The sequence below is a fragment of the Echeneis naucrates genome, chromosome 20 (genome assembly GCF_900963305.1).
Source record: "Echeneis naucrates chromosome 20, fEcheNa1.1, whole genome shotgun sequence".
Classification (NCBI taxonomy): Eukaryota; Metazoa; Chordata; class Actinopteri; order Carangiformes; family Echeneidae; genus Echeneis; species Echeneis naucrates.
In genome coordinates this window covers 1,594,145-1,613,628 of record NC_042530.1, presented here as the reverse complement: position 1 = coordinate 1,613,628, position 19,484 = coordinate 1,594,145, and the positions used below count along the sequence as shown (strand labels likewise).

Here is a 19,484-nt window from a genome sequence, read left to right as displayed (position 1 = left end):
GCTGATCTACAAATGTTGCAGCACTAAATCTCGTGCTTCTTCTTCTTCTTTTCACCCGCTCGCCCTCCCCGCCTGGTTCTGATGTCTGACTCATGTCCGTCCCGACCTGTATTCACAGACAGAGCCATAAATGTTGAATGAAGCTTTTTGGCTGTTTTGTTTTCTGTGTTATCTTCAGGTGCATTTTAGGGCACGATTGCTTCTGGATGAGGATTTTAATTTTCATTAAATCTCATTGATGCACCTCTTAAATGAACGCCGTCTTTGTGTGTGGAAAGAAAACCTGATTGTGGATTCTCACAACCTCAATGCCCCAATTTCTTTTCATCAAATCCTAAAAATATATTTATATATATTTCTCTCCACAGGTCTGTACGAGTTCAGAGTCCCCGAGTCCACTGAGCTCGGCGCCACGGCGGGATTGGTCCCAGCTGAGGATGCGGACATCGGCGAGAACGCAGAGATGGACTACAGGATTGTGTGGAGTGACAGCCCCGGCACGTTTGATATCATCACCAACAGGAGCACGCAGGAGGGCGTCATCGTGCTGAGGAAGGTCAGAGAACTGAGTTTCCATGGTTGGGTTGTGATTTGCATCAGCAGCAAAAGTTCAAGTAAAAAAAAACAAAAAAAACAATGTTTCCTGTGAATGAATCCACTTTATGCAGAAAGTGAATGCAGTCAATGAGTGTGGTCGTGAAAGTTGACCACGAGCAGCATCATCAATCGCGTTCGACCACAGGAAAATCTCAAGGATGGCGTATTTAATGTAGAAGTATATGCTATCAGTGCGAGGTGTTTTGTTAACGCGTCATAAACTCTCATCTCCTTGATTCAGAGAAACAAAAGCACGAACTCACATTCAGAAATTCATTTAATGGCTTTCTTCTTTATGACTCTTCAAGGAGCTTAAAACAAATCTACTCACTCTGAGAAAGGAGGAGGAAAATAAAAATACAAAATTTTTTAATATTTCCATACACTGAGACAGCCAGAAGATGGACCGTAGAGTTATTACACACTTCCCCTACATGTGTTTTAGAGTGAGCTTCGTTCTTCCTCTCAGCTGAGACCAAAGCAGCGTCGGGCTGCCGTCTGTTTCTGATGTGTTCAACAGAAATCTGCAGGTTGCCTCATCAGACGACCTCTCTGCAGCCTCCCATCGATCGCCGCCATCATGCCGTCTTTAAGTGGGAGGTGACATAATTTGCCTTTTGTAGGCGCGGAGATGCTGCAGTGGATGCGGTGTATGTGGTGATGGGGGGGGGGGTGTCCTAATTCTGAACCTGCTAATTAAATGGGCTTGTCAAGTAGGAGTGTGTCCCATCGCCACACTTAGCGGCAGTCCTTCAAAGCAACACACGCCTCCTGTTGACGTGCACCCCCACCATTCCAGGTGACACTGGAAATCAATGACTCATGTTATGTTATTATTCATGGCTTCAGGAAGCAGTTTGTTCCATCTGGATTCCTCGAGCTTTCAAGGGCTGCTTCCAGCCATCACGGCCCCGGCTGCCTTTCATTTGTTCCAGCCGCCGTCAGTGTGAGAAGAGGCTCACTCTGATCCGACTGCTCCCGCTCAGCACGGGGCACGTAGTCATTAAAATGCGCCGCTCCCCAATTATTTCCATCAATACACGGATACCTTCAGTAGCCGATGCTTCAAAACAAAGTTCAGAAAAGGAAACATGAAAGCGAAGACACACCACCAAAACGCACGATGACAGAAAAGTGTAGTAGTCACGCAGAAATCAGGCTACTAATCATCCTGCACTGCCCATAAATTATAGCATGTAAGAGCAAACTACTTTAGAGGCAAGATTCTAAATAAAAAATTAAAAATAAATAAAAACAGAAACAAAGCTGCTCTCTTTTAAGTAAACAAATGTACGAAATGAAAGACTGAACACCAACGGCAGAGATCTGGGATAGCTACGGCATGACCGCTCACTGGCAACGGCTGCAGCCGCCAAAAAAAAAAAAAAAAAAAAAAAGCTTCAAAAAGGTTTTGATTTCCAAGTTTAGAATGTGTGCAAAAGCCTTTTCTATCTGTTAGTTGAATTCACTCCCTGCTTTATCACTGTCACCATTCCAACACGAACAAGAGAGCCCAAATATAAACAGCAGAGTTTGGACGCGTCCTTCAACAAAGCACCATTTGAGATATCATTTTATTTTATTCTCCTTTGGGTTTTAGAATCTCTTCCTAGTTATCCTTGTTAATAGATGAGCATTTAGGAATGTAAACAACTTTGATAGAACCTTTTTAAAAGGAGAATATAAATGCTTCTTTCCTCCCTCCTGCATTACAACTCGTATTTTCCTTCATGATTGAACTGGAAGAGCACTCAGTCGGTGTCACAGTCAATGTAAAACAACATCCACCATCAGGCTCCGGGGGGGCAGGGGGGGAATTATTACTCATAGTTAATGATCTTGATCTGGTCCAAACTTTAATGGGTTTGTTCCTGCCCGGCGCCCGGAGCCGCCGCCCAGTTTGGTGCACATCGGTTCAGTACGTCTGGCATAATCCTGCTGACACAAAAAAAAAACAACAAAAAACAAAACAAGACATGACCGCCACAAAGGAGCTAATGAAACACCAACCCCAACAATGATATCATCTCTGATGCATGTGAGACTAATCTGCTGTATTGATCTCTTCATTTAACAGAAAAAAAAACAAAACAAAATGAACAGATGTCGCCCAGCAGACACGGCAGAGAGAGACAACTTTGATTTATTGTTTCATAGAGTGTGGAAAGGATCAGGAAATCGAGTTGAAAAGCATAAACATCAAATGAGTTGATTGAAAATGAGACAAGTTTTTGTGTGGATGAAGAGAAAGAAACCTTGTGAGCGATATTTTGTACTCAGCCTGAAAAACTGAACAGAAGAGGAACGTGGTCGACTCACAACAGTATCTGTAAGACTGTCGGTTTCAGGTGGAGTCTGTGTTGGCTTAGAGATGCTTTTCCATGCTCAGAAGAGCAGTTCTGATCTGTGCAGCTGCTCATGTGCGTCCACCTTCAACTGGCATCATTAGAAGATGCTTTGAGAAAGAGACTGCCAGTTTAATGCATAAAATCCCAATCTGACCTGAAGGTAAATGTTTCCGGATGCAAAAGAGGAGATTAGTTTTCCCCCAAAAAATCAACAGCTGAACGTGCAGCCGCATACAAATGAATGTTTAAAAGTAAATATGAAGGCACAAACTGGATGATTAAAACAAAGAAGCAAAAACATCACAAATGGATTTTTTACCCTCAGCTCAAGAAAACAACATGTCCGACATCCTCTCGCTCTTGCTTTGCAGCCTCTGGACTTCGAGAGTAAACGTCAGTACAGCTTCCGAATTCAGGTGGAGAATGTCCACATCAACCCCCGCTTCTTCACCAACGGCCCCTTCAGGGACGAGGCCACCGTCAAGATCATCGTGGAGGACGTGGATGAGCCGCCGGTTTTCCGGCGTGCTGCCTATGTGATGGAGGTCATTGAGGACGTGCCCAGGAACACCGCCATCGGCTCCATCAGCGCCACGGACCCCGACGGCAAAGAAACCCTCATCAGGTACTGAACCGGCATGTCGCACTGATATATACATATATTAAACAAACAAAAAAAAAACTTCTTTACTTTCTACATTTGAGTTGCAAAAACCTGCAGAATCTAAAATATGCAGATAAATTTCTCAAACCGTCCTTCAAGAACGGAGCTAAATAATGAATTCAGTCTGTACATACATGAAATCCGGACTCCAGTCACTCGCTTCTTCTGGAGCTTCTGGTCGTTTCCCACAATGCAGAGAGACCTTGGGAGAAATGGCTGAAAGCTGCAGGAGGAGCAACCCGTGAGTTCCATCATGAGCACGATAAGGGCAGAACTCCCAATAAAGTAAATAAATAAAATATCTATTTTGATGTGAAAAGCTGAAGGAAGTTGCCGGGTCATACTGAACAATGATGCATGATGAGACACGTTATGATATCAGACTCACAGAATACTACTAAAAGCTGAAATGTGATAAAAGCTCATCACGGCTCCGCAGGGATACAACATTATGCAAGTATTCTATTAAATGGGAGTCATGGCAGCGAGGTGCGAGGCTGCGCCTTCGACTCCATCTCAAAGACTTTTTCATTTTTATGATGCACTAAGGGAGCCGACTCTCAAGGTTGAAGTTCCTCCACTTTATTGCAGGTGTCAAATATGATATCATTCTCTTTTATCGCCCATCATCAAGGAGGTAGCTACCCCGTGGCATTTAGAGCCGCGCTGAGGAGGAGGAGGAAGAAGAAGCCTGAGGGCCGCCTGGCATGAGGAAGTTGCCCAGACAGTTATCTTTATTAGCTGGCGCTGCCCGGTCACCGCACACATGCAACCATTTGGCGCAGAGGCAAATAAGTCAAAAATCCAGAGTTCAAACATATAACAGGATTTAGCCGAGCTGCTGATGTTCAGCGTCAGCGCCACAGAAGATTTCCAAGGTGGCAAAATTGAAAAAGGTTTTGTTCTCTTCAGAGACATTCACACATTTTATTTCTTTTCTTTTCAGAAGTCGATCGTGCAGTTTTGCCGCTCGACGCGTGACAGGTCACAAAAGCCTTTTGTGACACCTTTTATTGGAATTTTATTTTTAGTTTTTGCTGTTTCTAGTCTGCAGCTGTACCAAGAGGTGAAGGAAACACAAACTATAAAACGTTTTAGTAGTTTGGCATGAGAGTGAACAAGTTATAGAGACCGTTCCTTATAAATATAATTTTCCCTCCAGTTTAAAAGCCCCAAGTCATGCTCAGATGCACACGCTCAGTGACTGTGGTTCAGGTTTAATTAGAAGTTTGGCAGAAATTGTTTCAGTTCAAGATCCATTCAGTAGATATTCTTATAATGTCCCAAATTAAAGGTTAGGATGATCAAAAGTTCCAAAAAAGTACTAAATGAGCCTTGATGATAATTTTAGTTTATATATCATCATGTACCAGCTTCAGCAATGAAATATAAATCTGTGAAATGAAAGATAAATCTTCTCTTTGACGTGTCTGCTTTGGAACATAGACTTTTTTTTAATCTACTTCCTGCTCTCAATTTGGGAAACAGCGGTTTAGATTTAGGTCCAAGAATCCATTTTTAAAAAATTGGCTGTCAGAGATTCATAAGTCACCTGAAATCTTAAATCAGCCACTGACGCTGTGTCGGCCACGGCCAGATACAGCTAATAAATAACAGGATCACAGCTTTCCTTAGAGATGCACTGCCAGCCCTGGATCTAGATATTTTTCTATGTTTTTTTAAAAAATATATAGTTTCAGCCAGGTCAGAGGTGAAACCTTTTGACCAGCACATCCTGAAATAAGCTCGCTGACTCGTTCACCAGACGAGCCTTATCTGAAAGTACCACGGTGGTCAGGCTGGTCACGAGGCTTCCGTAGAGAGGAAAAGGGAAGTACGTCCCAACATGCTGACAGCTAACATTTCTGTAACCCTCCGTGTCCTTCTGCCTGGAATCAAGGCCTCCCGTCCAGCCAGCTGCCGGCCTGCTGAGAGCAGCACTTCGGATGCCCGGTCAGGACGAGGCGGAGCATTATTTCTCTGTCATTAATCAGACAAAGGGTTAGAGCGCAGCCAGCAGAATTATTGGGAATATTAGAAAAGCAATTAGTAAAGTCCACCGCTGAAGGAGATTTAACGAGGTTAGAGTTACTGTCGGAGGAGGACGCAGGAACGAGGAGGGGGTGTTTAGATAAAGACACTAAAATGGTGGTCGCAGGGGGAACAGGGAGGGGCCGAAGAGGGTGAGGACAGCGGTGCGATGGTGCATTCAGAGTGGGGGGGGGGGCTCGTTCCTCCTGAGGCCTGCTACTCCATTAATCACACTGATGTATAAGCGGATCAACGGGGAACGCTCACGTTACTCCGTCACCTCCGCAGGACGGATGTGTGTTTGAGGGCCACTTCGCATCCTGCCGGCCAACATCTGCAGACAGATTTCTGAGCCATCGGTCTCCATCAGACACGCCGCACACATTTAAATCCCGTATGAAATTCTGTGGGAGACAGCGGACTGTTAACTTAGAGATCTGATCCGTTGAGCCAAAGAAAATACGTAAAACATACAAAATCAACAGCGTCCAGGCCCCGTGAGACCGACAGACTCAGCCTGGACTCCTAAAATTCTTAATGCGTTTTTGAGCGGTCTGAACAACAAAAGGAAGGGTGAGGACAAATACCTCCTGCCCGCCGAACCCAACCCCCCAAAATGCCAGTTTAACCCAGAGCGGCCAGTAAATGTTACCGTCCTCCTCTCAGGTTCACACCTGAGAAGCTCTGTAAATGCGACTGCACCTGAGCGCACACAAGTTTCCGAGCAAACCCCCGTCTTTGTGTGTTTTGTGCAGGTACTCCATTGACAGGCGTACGGACATGGACCGAGTGTTCAACATCCATGCGGGTAACGGGTCAGTGTTCAACGTCAGGGAGCTGGACAGAGAAGAAAACACCTGGCACAACATCACCGTCATCGCCACCGAGTTCAGTAAGTGCAGCCGATCTCCGCTCACCCACCTCCTCTTTACTCTGCCAGCCAAATTGGATTTTTGGAATAGATACTAACCTTTGAATGTTTTGTGGTGAAGTGAGGAAAAAAAAGGGAGGGGGGTTTGTAGAGTACGAGAAGAAGACACTTCCAGCTCGCCCAGTTTTGGCTGCTGGCTGCTGTTTGTTCCCTGAGTACATTCACACTCTCAGAAAGTGTCAGGGGCTCCTATTTATTTTTAACTCTGCAGGAAGAACCAGGCCAGTTCCAACGAGCGTTTATATTAGAATCTCACATTTAGTCCAAATCCTAAAGGTATATTTTATCATATTGCCACTTATGCACTTTACTTTTGTTTAACACCTCCTAAAGGAGGATCAGTCCTGTTTTACTGATCTGTGAGATATTTGGAGCACTTTTCTTCATTTTATGGATAAAGACGCTGTAAGCCAGAATAAGGAGTCTTGTTTTCCGAGCGCCGAGCTCCTGTTACAGTAGACCCAGTGGGGAAAACCAAAGAAAGTGAAAAGTTGGAAAAACCTTAATGTTAGTGTTAATGTTTGGTATTGGTTAGTTTTCTGCTGCGCTCGTCTTTTCTTCTGTAAGAAATTATTCTCAGTGAATTTCTTTGTGTCTTTCCGTCAGAGGTTTCAAAGTGGGATTTTTAGTTTCGCTGTAAATCAGCAAAAGCTAAAATTTGGAACTCTTACAGCCTCGCCTTGTTTCGCTGTTGTGCAAAAAAACGCCACAGTGAGTTCGCCAAGCGGTCCGTGAGACCTTCCCTGCTTCAGATCTGACCCCAGCTCCCTCTCCCACCATGACGGTGAATAAAATAGAATAATTAATTTTCCATTAACACAATGTGTGACTGAGCGGTCCCCTGATGTGGACCAGTTTGAGAACCACGACAGAACCTGTATAGTGGGTTTTTGTTTGTTTGTTTTAAATTCATGCTGGTTTAGTTGAATAGCAGCTTTTATCTGAGGACTTTGAATGAAGTCTGAGTTAATTAAGAAGTTAAGGAATTGATTGTGTATCAGCAGAGACTAATTAAGAGCCTAATTTGATTTCTTTATATTTGTGCTTGTGACATTTCCTTTTTTCGAGCCACATAATTTCTTTGCTTCTGAAGCAGATTAGGTAAAATCACAGCGTCTGAACTTTTTGTGTTTTTTTTTTTTTTTTGTTTGTTTGTTTGTTTTTTTCAGACAACCCACGACAGATGAGCCGCGTGCCGGTTTACATCCGAGTGCTCGACGTCAACGACAACGCGCCGACACTCGCCACCAATTACGAGACGTTTGTGTGCGAGAACGCCAAGGCTAATCAGGTTGGTATGACAACACGCACAAAACCGTTGCCATGGTTTCCACATCTCCCTTTTCATTCAGCTCAGCGTGTGATTGGTTGGATCGTGCAGCACTGATGCAGCTGGCACTTTTTTTTTTCCTTTCCATAACTCACATCTCAGCTGGAGAAATGTACTTTTTCAAAAACTGATCCGACCTGCGAATGCGCCCGAGATTAAAGTAGCCAAGAGCACACGAGGCTGTCAAAGAGGTGTCAAGAGGTTCAAAAAGAGGCTGCCGCATTATAGACTATTTACTGCAGCACTCCAACACAACACGAGCATCTTACAGTCGGCTTTTCAGTTGCGCTCCTGCCATTTCTGCCGTAGCCCAAAACACAACGTGCTGTGACACATCAGATTTCAACTCTGACACCGAGTCCTCAGCTTTTTTATCACTTGTAAATTGCGCCGCGTATTTTGTGTTCGTTGCAGTCTGGAGTTGATGAGTGCTCACTGGATGCGCGACGACCCCGAGCTTAAGTTATTTGTTGGCTTATACACTCATGCATTCAAAAAGAAGAAGAAAAAAATGCCATTCAGTGTTGTTGCTGTAACAACGTGCCAATAATGACTTCAAAATAATATGTAACATGTAATACGTGACACTGAATCCACCTTTGAGGAGAGATAACATGTAAAGTGTGATGTCTGATGTTTTAACATCTTTTTAGAATGTTATATTGCAGTTCATTGTGGTGCCTGTTGAGTTGTGCGTGTTGTTACAATAATTTTTTTGTTTTCTCTCAGAGGATACAAACCGTGAGCGCCACAGATCCAGACGATCCAATTGGAGGGCACCGCTTCTTCTTCAGTCTTGCTCAGGAGGCAGCCGGGAAGGCCAACTTCTCAGTCCGCGATAACAAAGGTGATAAAACTCTCCACTCGCTTTAAATAAACGTCAGTCTTCGGCGTAACAATCCCATAAGGCACTTTGTGTTACGTTTAACCACATCTACCGTCGTGCTGCGATTTATCGATATTCTGTAGTTCTTCGTCCCGCAGCACTGAAAGCACATTCACAGACCAAATGGAAGTTTATTGAAATATTTATTCAGGTTATTGATTACTGAGCAGTAACCAGATATCCTGCTGTTTTCAGACAACACAGCCTGGATCCTGACGCGCAGGAACAGCTACAACAGCCTGCAGAGGAGCGTCTACCACGTGCCCGTGGTCATCACCGACGGAGACACGCCGATGCAGAGCAGCACCAACACGCTGACCATCAAGGTGTGCACCTGCGACCGCGAGGGCAAGATGAAACTGTGCAACGCCGAGGCGCTCACGGCGAGGGCGGGACTCAGCACGGGAGCCCTGGTGGCCATCCTTCTCTGCGTCATCATCCTGCTCAGTGAGTACTGACTGGAAAAAAAAAAAAAAAAAACACTCCCAAGTGTGTTTTGCACTTCAGATTTCGCAAACATGTGTTTTTCACTATCAGCTTTTCAGCTGCTGAAAGTCTCACTTCACTGAAAATGAGATTGGAGATCTTGCAGCTTCAGAGCTTTTTTCCCTCTCACAGGTGTTAAAGTCATAGTGCCACTTTCACTCTTTAAATTTGATTTATCACTTCCTGTAAGTCTGACTTGGTTGGTTTCAGTTCTGCAGCATCTAAACAGACGCTGGGCTTCATCAGCTGTGTTCACGCCACGACTAGACGTCCTTTAGTAACCAGAATGTTTACTCGTTTCATCACAGAGACAAAAATCAGGCAATTTTATCTTCAGTATAATTGGGACTTTGGTAATTAGAACAATATACTCTGCAAACAGTTTTTATTTAAAGGCCAGAAATCACAAGACTTCAAAGATCAGATAAACAGATGGTTTGTTTATCGGTTCCAAAGGTCAGCATGGGGCACGTGTGAGGTGTGTTCTTAAAGTGAGTTCCTTTGTGTTGTTAAATGGCAGCGGGCCCCCGAGGCGGGAAAAATACATAAAGCTTCCTCATGGAGGCTGAGGCCGTTCTACAAAGTCCACCGAACATCAGTGAACGGTTTCGTCATGAAGTGGCCAAACTCTGATATTTGTTGTCTGTACTTTTGTTGTCGCTGCAGTGATTGTGGTGCTGTTTGCTGCCCTGAGGAGACAGAAGAAGAAGGAGCCTCTGATCATCTCCAAAGAGGATGTCCGGGACAACGTTGTCAGCTACAACGATGAAGGCGGTGGCGAGGAGGACACTCAGGCCTTTGATATCGGCACGCTGCGCAACCCGGAGGCCATCGAGGAGAACAAGCAGCGGAGGGACATCGTGCCCGAGACATTCTACCCTCCGGTGCGACGGCCCGTGCTGCCCCCAACGCGGGACAATAACGGGGATGTGAGAGACTTTATCAACCAGAGGCTCCAGGACAACGACAGTGACCCGACGGCGCCGCCTTACGACTCCTTGGCCACCTACGCCTACGAGGGGAACGGCTCCGTGGCCGAGTCCCTCAGCTCGCTGGAGTCGGTGACCACGGAGGGCGACCAGGACTACAACTACCTGAGCGAGTGGGGGCCGCGCTTTAAGAAACTGGCGGACATGTACGGCGGCGACGACAGCGACAGGGATTCCTAACAAGAGCTCGGCACACGGATGGAGAGAGAGAGAGAGAGAGAGAGAGAGAGAGGAACACCAAGTGATGAAAACACGTTTTCAAAAAACGACAACAACAAATAAAAAAACAAAAAAAAAAACAAAACAACTTCCAGTGCATGGGTGGCGAGGAAAATGGCGCGAGGACCGAGAAACGGCACCATTCATCCAGGTGACCCTTTCACCGCCACCGCTCACGTGTCCCTTTGGGTGACCAGACGTAGGCTTTGTGTGTCCAGTCAGTGTTAGTTGCATTTTTGCGGGGGCACAGTGAAGAGACGTTGTGTCGAGACTTTTTTTTCTTTTTTGTGCGTGTGCGTGTGTGTGTGTGTGTGCCTGTGTGTGTGGGGCGTACACGAGGCCCAAATATATCTATACCAATATTTTAATTTTTTTGTTTGTTTGTTTGTTTGTTTTTTTAAGTTTGTTTTTCCAAAGCTGCCTGTGATGGACACGTTCAACAAGCAGCTTTGTAAACCAACAGATATGCCGATGTGTTTTTCAGTGTTTCTGGGACAAAAACATGCTGCATATTGTGAGTTCTATCTTAGCTTGTGTACGTATGGTAATATGATACAATACGCTGTACAGTTGTTTTGTTTTTCTAGGGATTTCTATCGTCCACATGAACCCCCCCCCGCCCCCGCCAGCCTCGCCCCCTGACCACCTTCACTGATGGCTGCCTGGCATTAGCCACTTATCTACAGCTGCGCTCGAGCCGCAAGTGCCAGAGGATTTTGGGATTGTCGTTTCTAATGTGAAGTCTTGCTACACAACATCAAAACATTGTGTTAGTTGTGGCACATGGCTGCTGACGAGTGGCTAATGTTTTTTTTAAAGCTTACCCAAAGCTGTGGTAAAGGACTGAGGAATTAAAGGGCCACAACACAAACCTGCAAACTCACCAGTTTGTCTTTTCTTTTTTTGGGGGGGGGGGGCAGTATCTGAGTTTCATCTGCTCACAGCTTTTTACATTTGCTGTGCAGTGAGCCGAAAGACCAAATATTTCCTCGCTGAGCTGAATGTCGTCAGAATCATTTTCTCCGTGCCGCCAACTCTCTGCTTGAAAAATGAAGTACACAGAATTGTGTTATTTTGTATGCTACACTGATAAAGTTCACCCAGCTTAACTCGGGCCGGGCTCAGCTAACAGGAAAATACTGGTCTTGGACTTTTTTTGGTCTTCTTCCCTCACAGACGCTTCGCTGAGAGGATGCTACTGAAACTAACGGCCTCAAATTAGATCAGCTGAAACATCTTGTGGACAGTTACCATCAAAATTCATCATGCATTTTCTATTTTCCTCCTCCTAAATGGTTTGTTTCGACGCCGGAGGTGATTATGAAACCCAAGAATTGAGCGTCTGAATTAATGTACCCAGTGAGAATCACGATACTGTCGATTGAGATTTATAGAAAAATTCTATGTTTAAACTTCTGTAAAGCTTTTCATTCTTCATGTGACAACGAATCAAAGTCCGTGATATGAATCAGAAGAGTTGCCTTAAATTATAAAAATAGTGAGAAATGACAGACTTTCTTTTTCTTTCTTATGTTAAGGTTAGACTATCCCACCGTGAAAAAGTTCATGACTATAAATGTATCACCACTTTACAGCATTAAGAATAAATCTCGAGTGTTGGAAGATAAAATCTACATGTCTCTGAAGGGTGTCCGTCCTGCACGGTTGAATGTATTTTTATGTAACAGGAATAGAAATGTGCCAAAAAAAAGCAAAGAGCACCAGTATTTTCCTTTAAGATAAAAAAAAGAAAAAGGCCGCCCTTCTTTACATGTACTGTAGAACATGAAGCCGTTCCAAAGTGTTCGGGCTTTACTCAGCTGATTTCCTGTGGGATGAGCAGCCTGTTCCATAAAGATGCTTATCAAGGGGCACCTGACCTTTGAGTTGTGTGGAATAAGGTTCTTAAACCCAGAGCTGTGTCCTCGGCTTAGGGAGAAGGTCAAAATATTATCCTGCAGGCAGCAACAAGAACACACAACACCATTTTAGTTTCAACTGCGATTAAGAGAAGAAATAAAATATCTAAAAAAAAATATATTGTTGAATATGAATAATCATATTATTAAAAATAAGAAAGCATTGAAATAAAGATGGCTGGTTGAACTGGGAGGGCAGAATGGCATCAATAAGAAAAAAACAGCTCTGCCCTCACAGCCAAAGGCCAACCTGTGAAGTGGCTGATATTTATCAGACATTTGAAACAGTAATAACAAAACACAATGCTACTGTTCTCCCCCCACCTCTCCTTTCTTTCTTTCCGTCCTCTGAATCAGGGCTCCACTTCGCCAACGATGCAGTACATTAAACAATCCAGCTGATAAAAATCCTCCACGCTCCCGTCATTGTAAACGCACACGCCCCTCTTGTTTTTGTTTATTGAGCTCTTTGCTGGGGCGCCTATTGTGCGAGTGGCCATTTCAGACTGTGGCAACGTTTGCCTCTGATAAGCATTCAATGGGTTTTAAAAACCCTTCACTCTACGAAAACTGCTTTTCTGCCTAAAGGTATGACGTGAGGCCTCAAATGGAAATCAACATGACAGCAGCACTCATCTAAAGCATTTTTACTTCAGTCTTCACTATTTTCTTTCTTCATACAAGATGTCAGCGTACTGCCATTATGAGGACCAGCTTGTTTTTTTTTTTTCTTTCTTTCCTAAGGAGACTATAATTGCCTCCGAGCGTCGGCACCATGCTCAGCTAAGATAACAGAAAAATGGTGCACATGGCACGTCATTGTCTCTGAGTTTGTCTGACTTCATTTTTGATTTTACTTTTTGTTTTTCTTAAACTTGAGGCAACTAGATGGCGACGCTGATGTCTTCTTTCTCCAGATTCAATAGATCTGTGGTTGTTGATGTGTAGAGACACGCTCGGCCTGGGGGCTCACCTCTACTACGCTATATTATGTTGGTGACAATGTGATTGAGCAGTCGAGTTTTGTCAATGTAGAAAAGCAATTTGAGAGGTTGTGGTAGTGTAAAGGGGCCCTACATCATTGGCCATCCATCAATCTGCTTTGTAAAACGTGATATTTTGTACTGAATATTTATATGACACAATTAAATATCTTTAAAATCAGCCTCTCTCCTGTCGTCATAATCATCGTCGGGCGTTTGATGGGTTTATGTGCTTGTGACGCACTTCCTCCTTCACCCCCCCCCCTTTTTTTTTTTTCCTGGAAAATGGGGCTTATCAAAAGAAAGTGATAGCAGCCACGGCCGCTCAGGCGAGTCATTTACCAACCTCACAGGTATGTGCACATTATCTTCATTAAACTCTAAGCTTAAAAGACTCGACTCTGCATGTCAGATAGTTCTTAATATGACAGCCATTGTTAAAAAATCTGGATCCAGAGGCTACTGAGCTGAGGAAATTGTTAATTAGACAATCTATAATTAAGATCTGTTTGACAGCCAATCAGATTTTAGGTAAGGTTTAAAAAAAAAAAAAGTGGGAGGAGGGTGAAGAAGCAGCAGTTTTTGATTATTCGAGGATAAGTGGCAGATATGAGACATGGTGACATTGTGGTGACTGAATATAATTGACTCGACCTTCTCTAAAAAGATGCAGCAAACAAAATGTAGATTTTTTTTTAACATTATTATTACACTTTATTATTTAATAGCTCACAGTACATTTTAAAAACGCTGTCGTTAGTGATGGATTTAAAAGTCGCAGCTCAGCTCAGTTAATTTAAATTGAGGATGTCAGACGACGACGATGCTGATACACATATCTGCTGCTGTCTATCGCTGGAAGTAACAAAAACCCTCTTCAGCCTAAACTGGTGGGTTCACAGTCGTATCGCTCACCTCTGTCCCATGTAGGGGAACATCACTCCTCCTTTCTACTCTATACAGCTCCATGATCACCTCCATTTTGCCAGCTTTTAGCCTGGATGGTTCTCACGTTCGCAGCCAGGACTCCTGATCGCAGACGTCGGCGAAAGAAAAGAAGGCGCTGTCACTTCCTGCAATCCTCCACCTCGTCAGTCTCCTTCTCCTGCCGCTCCCGCTCCCGTCTCATTTCCTTCAGCTCCTGTCTGTATTTCCGCTCGATGAAGCGCTTCTGATGAGCCATCTGTGGGAAGTTATCTGGTACGGGGAGAGGCAGAGTAGGAAACAGAGGTTGACCAAGGAGAACAGATAAAGAGAGACACAAGCAGGTGTGTGTGAGGAGACAAGGTCAGTTTCCAGCCGGGCGAGGACGGCAATTTAGGCCTCAGATTGCACCGACTATAGTTTTCATGGTAAGAGTCGTGCCGTCGCTTTGGCTAAATGAGTGAGAATGTTGCAGGCGGCATTGCGGTTAAATTGCCCTCGTGTTATTTCATTAATAATGATGAAGTAACAAGAAATTAAACAGGCTCTGTGTGGTTTCGGCACAGTGACTCTGAGATCTGATAACGTGATTGTAAGTGAACATTTCTAAATGAGATCTGTAATAAGATGTTGTCGTGTGACAGTGGAGGTGAGGGGGGGTAATACATACAGGCTGATTGGATGCTAACATATAGAGAGCAGAGAAAATAAGAAAAGAGCTTGTTTCTGGAGCAGTCGCAGCACAGATGATCTTTAAATTTGTTTCATTTTCTCATGTTAATTGTCTCGTTGCCAGACAGCTGCCGCATGGCTTCTTAGCAGGAGACTGGAAGAGCAGAAATGTAGCATTCACTACATTCATTTCTAAAGTGAAGTTTTGAAGCCACAGTTTGGCTTGGCTTCAAAACTTCAGTCAATCAAATAAACACAGCTGAAGATTTCTGAATTTAGTTCATAATCTATCATTTATTTTAACGTTGTAGAGTTAAATAAAATAAAAAAAATCCAACAAAATCAGAAATGATTTCCAATTCAAAAACTGGAATCAGGATTTTTTTTAGATTTTGGTTGATTATGTAAATTCTTAGATCTATTAATTATTTAACCACTTTACATCTTTGCTGTAGCTGCAACTAGCAAGTATTTTCACAATCAATTTTTCTAAAATTCTTAATACATTTAAATTTACAATCTCACCATTTTTAACAAAATGGCAAAGTAAATATTTTAATGGCAAAAATACAAAATAAGAAAAAGGGGCAAAAGAGCTGATAAACTAATCGGCTGATCTCATTAAAACCTAAATTCTGGCTTTTGTGTTGAGCCACGACAGCTGGAGCTCTTTGTAATTTTGATATTCATAGCTGAGGTAATTTTCCATGAAGTGTTTACCTTTCCAGGGCTACTCACTGCACACTCAATTTAAAACAGCATGCATGACGGCCACCCGGCAGTTTGTGTCAACTCGCCCACACAAACACACACAAACTTGCCTTTGCAGCTTTTCTGGTCAACGACCACTGTCATGCAAACTCTGTCTTTAAGGCGGTTTCAGCTTTCTGGGGTAAGCAATCATCTGCACCTGAACCAAATTTCTATTTTAAATTAGTTTCCATTCAGGCCTCTCCGTTAAGGATATATTGTCTGAGCAGCTACTCATTTTCAAAATTATTTTGGCTTCTTATTTTGTTCTGTCGAGTTTGAGATACAGAGAAAACTTTGCTCACTCTATATTTAATTGTAAATGTGTGATGAAAACAAGTATTGGCCAGTCGTGCAGACTTTTTTTTTTTTTTTTTTCCGGAGTTCAAAATTATTGGATTTTTTTTTTTTCTTCCTTTGGCTGTACATTTGAGAAAACTTTCCTGCTGCAATTTGCGAACTTGTGCATAAAAATGTTTTCCTGGTGTGAATGTAAACGACCCCTAACAAAGATGACTCAGCTCTTAGACCTCACACGCTGTTTCATTTTTAAAATCCAATGTTGCTGCCGTTCAGAGCCAGAGCAAGAGAAAATGTCCCACTTTCTAAAGACTTTGGGCCTTCGCTGTATCTCGGGAGGATAATGTATATTATCCTGCGATAAATGGGAAAATTTAATTATGACCATTGTCCAGACACAGTGGACTCGCAGCTGATAATATGGCGCCTCAGGGTTTGAGGCAACTATTAAACTATCTTGTGTGGATATTGTGTTTTCTGGAAAGTGCTGCTGTCCCGCTGCTGCGGACCCATAACCATGGTCGGAGAAGCACACTGCAGGAGCTGAAGTAAAAATGGTTCTCCTACTTCGGAGCGACACATTATCCATCTGGATTGTGTTTAACCTCTCTCTGGTGCCGATAAGCACTTTGTTAGCGAATCACTGGCTTGAAAAACAGATCCAACCGACGGTTTATTTGAAGAATCCCTCATCAAGAGCACAGTCGGAAACCTTTATTTGTTTTTTCTCGTCTTAAACGCAATGCTCAAACTATTTTACCAACTGACAGAATTAATTTATCATTTTAATAAGTTGGAAATGGAACTCAGCTTTTTAAATGCAACGATTGCACATTTGATTGTTTCAGTTAAATATCTTGGACAGTTTGACTGTTTGGCACATTTTTGAAGCGGTCACTATGAGCTCTGGGATGCTGTGAGGTTTTTTTGCTATTTTTTTAGTCGAGTCGACAGGATTTCTCCTCAGTCTGGGCTTGATGGTGCGTTCAGTTTGAACCATGAGCTGGACTTTGGGAGTTTCCAGTTGGGAATTTCGACTGGAACACCCCCTGAAGTCAGATTTCCAGCTCAGAAAAGCAGAATAACATCCCAGACTATGACCTCTAAAACAAAGATGGCTGCAACAACATTAAAAGAAGCCCGGTACGACAATCTAATATATTTCCCCTCACTTTTCACTTCCTCTTCCAAGTGAAGAGATGAAAAAAAGCCCAAAAAGAAAACGTCTAATAGTCAATAAATAAACTGGACGCGCTCCTCCCCTATTCTTAGCAACATCAATTTTTAACAACGCGTAATGCAGTATTACTCCAACTGCACTGGAATGTAGATAACATGGGTCTGATATTCCCAGCTCTGACATCCAAGGTAAACAAATGCAACCCGAGAAGAACACTTTCTTCAGCCGACTGTCTGGAGGAATTAGCCACAAGCATTTAAAAGCTGTGGTTGCCTGCCTCCAGCTCTTATAATCAGAATTCAAGAAGCTCCTATCGTAAATGAAACACCGACAGAAACTGCAATTCACATAGCATATGTGTTTGACTTTTCTTTCTCCGGCAACACTCTAATTTGTCATTATGGCAATAGAGAGGAAAAATGCAAGATAACAGCAATATCTGATTAAAAAGGAGATGGATCGAATTTGTTTTTTTCAAATCCTTTAGAAAACATACATTAAGATAAAAAAAACATCATTCTGAGAGAACTTTGAAACAGACACATTCATGGACGCGCACAGAAACACAGAACCAATTTCAAAATGCTTTCAGTGAGTAAGCAACACTGTGAGCCTCGGAGGGAAAACTACATATTGCAGTTAAAATATGGAAATCATCGGCCTTTTTCCTTTGGAGATGACTTGAGAATAACCCACTCAAATGGAGGGGGGAGCTGGTTTTGACCATTTACATTGTTTAACATGCGGCACAAGAGCAGGCCTCTAAGTATAGGGGTTGCTGAAGAATAAGCAGGGCTTTTCATTTCAGACTGCGTTGGGCATCACACAGACATATTGAGAACTCTCGTTCTGGAGAAAAGCACCTTTGAGGAACGGTGCGCTCTGCATACTAATCTGTGTTTAAGGTGTTAACGCACATATCTTTTGTTTATTTGTTTATCCACAATGCAGCAATTCCTCAGAAAGGATGCTGTTTTGCCGTCTGGAAATTAAGGAGGTAACCACCTTCGAAGGCAACTGGTAGTTGGCGGCGGGGGGGACTCAACAACAGCTCTGCCTGTCGTGCCCACAGACAGACAGCGGACGCTGAAATGCAGCAGCTGGATGTGGTGGACTGCGATGAGGGATCAGCTCTCCACTACAACATACAGAATCCTTTCACTATTCAGCCCGAGCTCAGGCTGTGAGGCTATGACTCCACAATACACCGCGCCGGCTGAGTCTATCACCTGAAGCTCACGTGCACCATATCAGTCAACAAGCCAATCGCGGCGCTCATGAAGGGATTTCCCTGCCATGCCAAAGGGCAAAGAAAAGACTCAAACCAGCGAGAATAAAGATCCTGCATACTGTACTTCACTGTGCCTCTATCCATCCGACGCTTTTATCCCGAGATTAAGGGGTTTAGAGAAAGCTGAGGAAAGAATGTACTTCCCTTCTACCTACTAGCTAAATCGAGCCCCCTCCTCTTATTCAACAGATATTGCGTTGTTTGAGAAACAAGCAGCTGCGAGGAAGCTGGGAAAAAAAAAAATGTATAAAATGAATAGGAAGGGGAAGGCTTCTTGGAGAGAGACTGGAGACTTTAAACAGAGACAGTACTATCTGCAGGGATGAATGATAACTGGTTAAGCCGTTTCCATGTATATTTGATGTCGCCTTAGACCTAACGGCGCGTGGTGCATGGAGCCTCGGTGCCGGAGAAACTCTGCGCCGCCAACTCCTTCCTTCCTTCCTTCCGTCGATTCTGTTCCCCCCTACCTGGCTGCTCTCTGCTCAATTTGTTTGCACTCATGTTTCCCCCGGTCTGGGCCTTGGTTAACATTTAATTCTGCCTTGACAGTTACAGGCAGGAGACTGTCAAAACGCGGGCCATCAAATAACGAAATATGAATCAGCTGAGCCACCAGCGGATCGGCTACAGACAGCACACACACCAAATATTGGGCCTGGGTCTCTTTAATGAGCTCCGAGCTGTCTGACTGAACACGGCCGTGTCTCTCACCTCTCCGACACCGCCGGAGCCGCCGATCCTGTCAGCCAGGAAAAGCTCTACAGCAGAAACAAAAACTTCAGTCCTGCTCAAAGTGCTCCCCGATACCCGAGAAGGCCTTAAATAAAACATGGAAATGGATCCTGACACGTTGGCGGGGAGGTGTTTTCGATCTGAGAGTAACACAAGGTAGGGCTGTTGTACACGAGGAGTAATAGTGTAGCCAAAGCTGCAGTGAGGGCCAACAAGACAATCAATGACGAATTACATGACACCGGGGCT

At 43.7% G+C, this 19,484-nt stretch overlaps 2 protein-coding genes across 6 annotated transcripts in view; one reads left to right on the top strand and one right to left on the bottom strand.

Moving 5' to 3' along the window:
* Positions 1-10,615, top strand: part of LOC115060994 (cadherin-6-like) — a 46,409-nt gene extending 35,794 nt beyond the window's left edge. For all 3 annotated transcript variants that reach the window (XM_029529201.1, XM_029529202.1, XM_029529203.1), the window contains exons 6-12: positions 369-556; positions 3,317-3,570; positions 6,396-6,532; positions 7,741-7,862; positions 8,631-8,748; positions 8,983-9,234; positions 9,940-10,615. In XM_029529201.1, the coding sequence (XP_029385061.1) occupies positions 369-556; positions 3,317-3,570; positions 6,396-6,532; positions 7,741-7,862; positions 8,631-8,748; positions 8,983-9,234; positions 9,940-10,442 (1,574 nt within the window). In that variant the 3' untranslated portion in view covers positions 10,443-10,615. The remainder of the gene's footprint in view (positions 1-368; positions 557-3,316; positions 3,571-6,395; positions 6,533-7,740; positions 7,863-8,630; positions 8,749-8,982; positions 9,235-9,939) is intronic.
* Positions 10,616-11,125: 510 nt separating this feature from the next.
* The window catches only part of drosha (drosha ribonuclease III), an 84,832-nt gene continuing 76,473 nt past the window's right edge, over positions 11,126-19,484 (bottom strand). The window contains exons 32-33 of one of the 3 annotated variants that reach the window (XR_003842304.1): positions 14,299-14,580; positions 11,126-12,436 (exon numbers count right to left, since the gene is read on the bottom strand). Coding sequence is in view for 2 of the 3 variants with exons in the window: in XM_029529199.1 (XP_029385059.1) it covers positions 14,450-14,580 (131 nt within the window). In the remaining variant the exon portion in view is untranslated. Of the gene's footprint in view, positions 12,437-13,984; positions 14,581-19,484 lie in introns of those variants that run through there. The other 2 variants (XM_029529199.1, XM_029529200.1) reach the window with 2 other exon arrangements.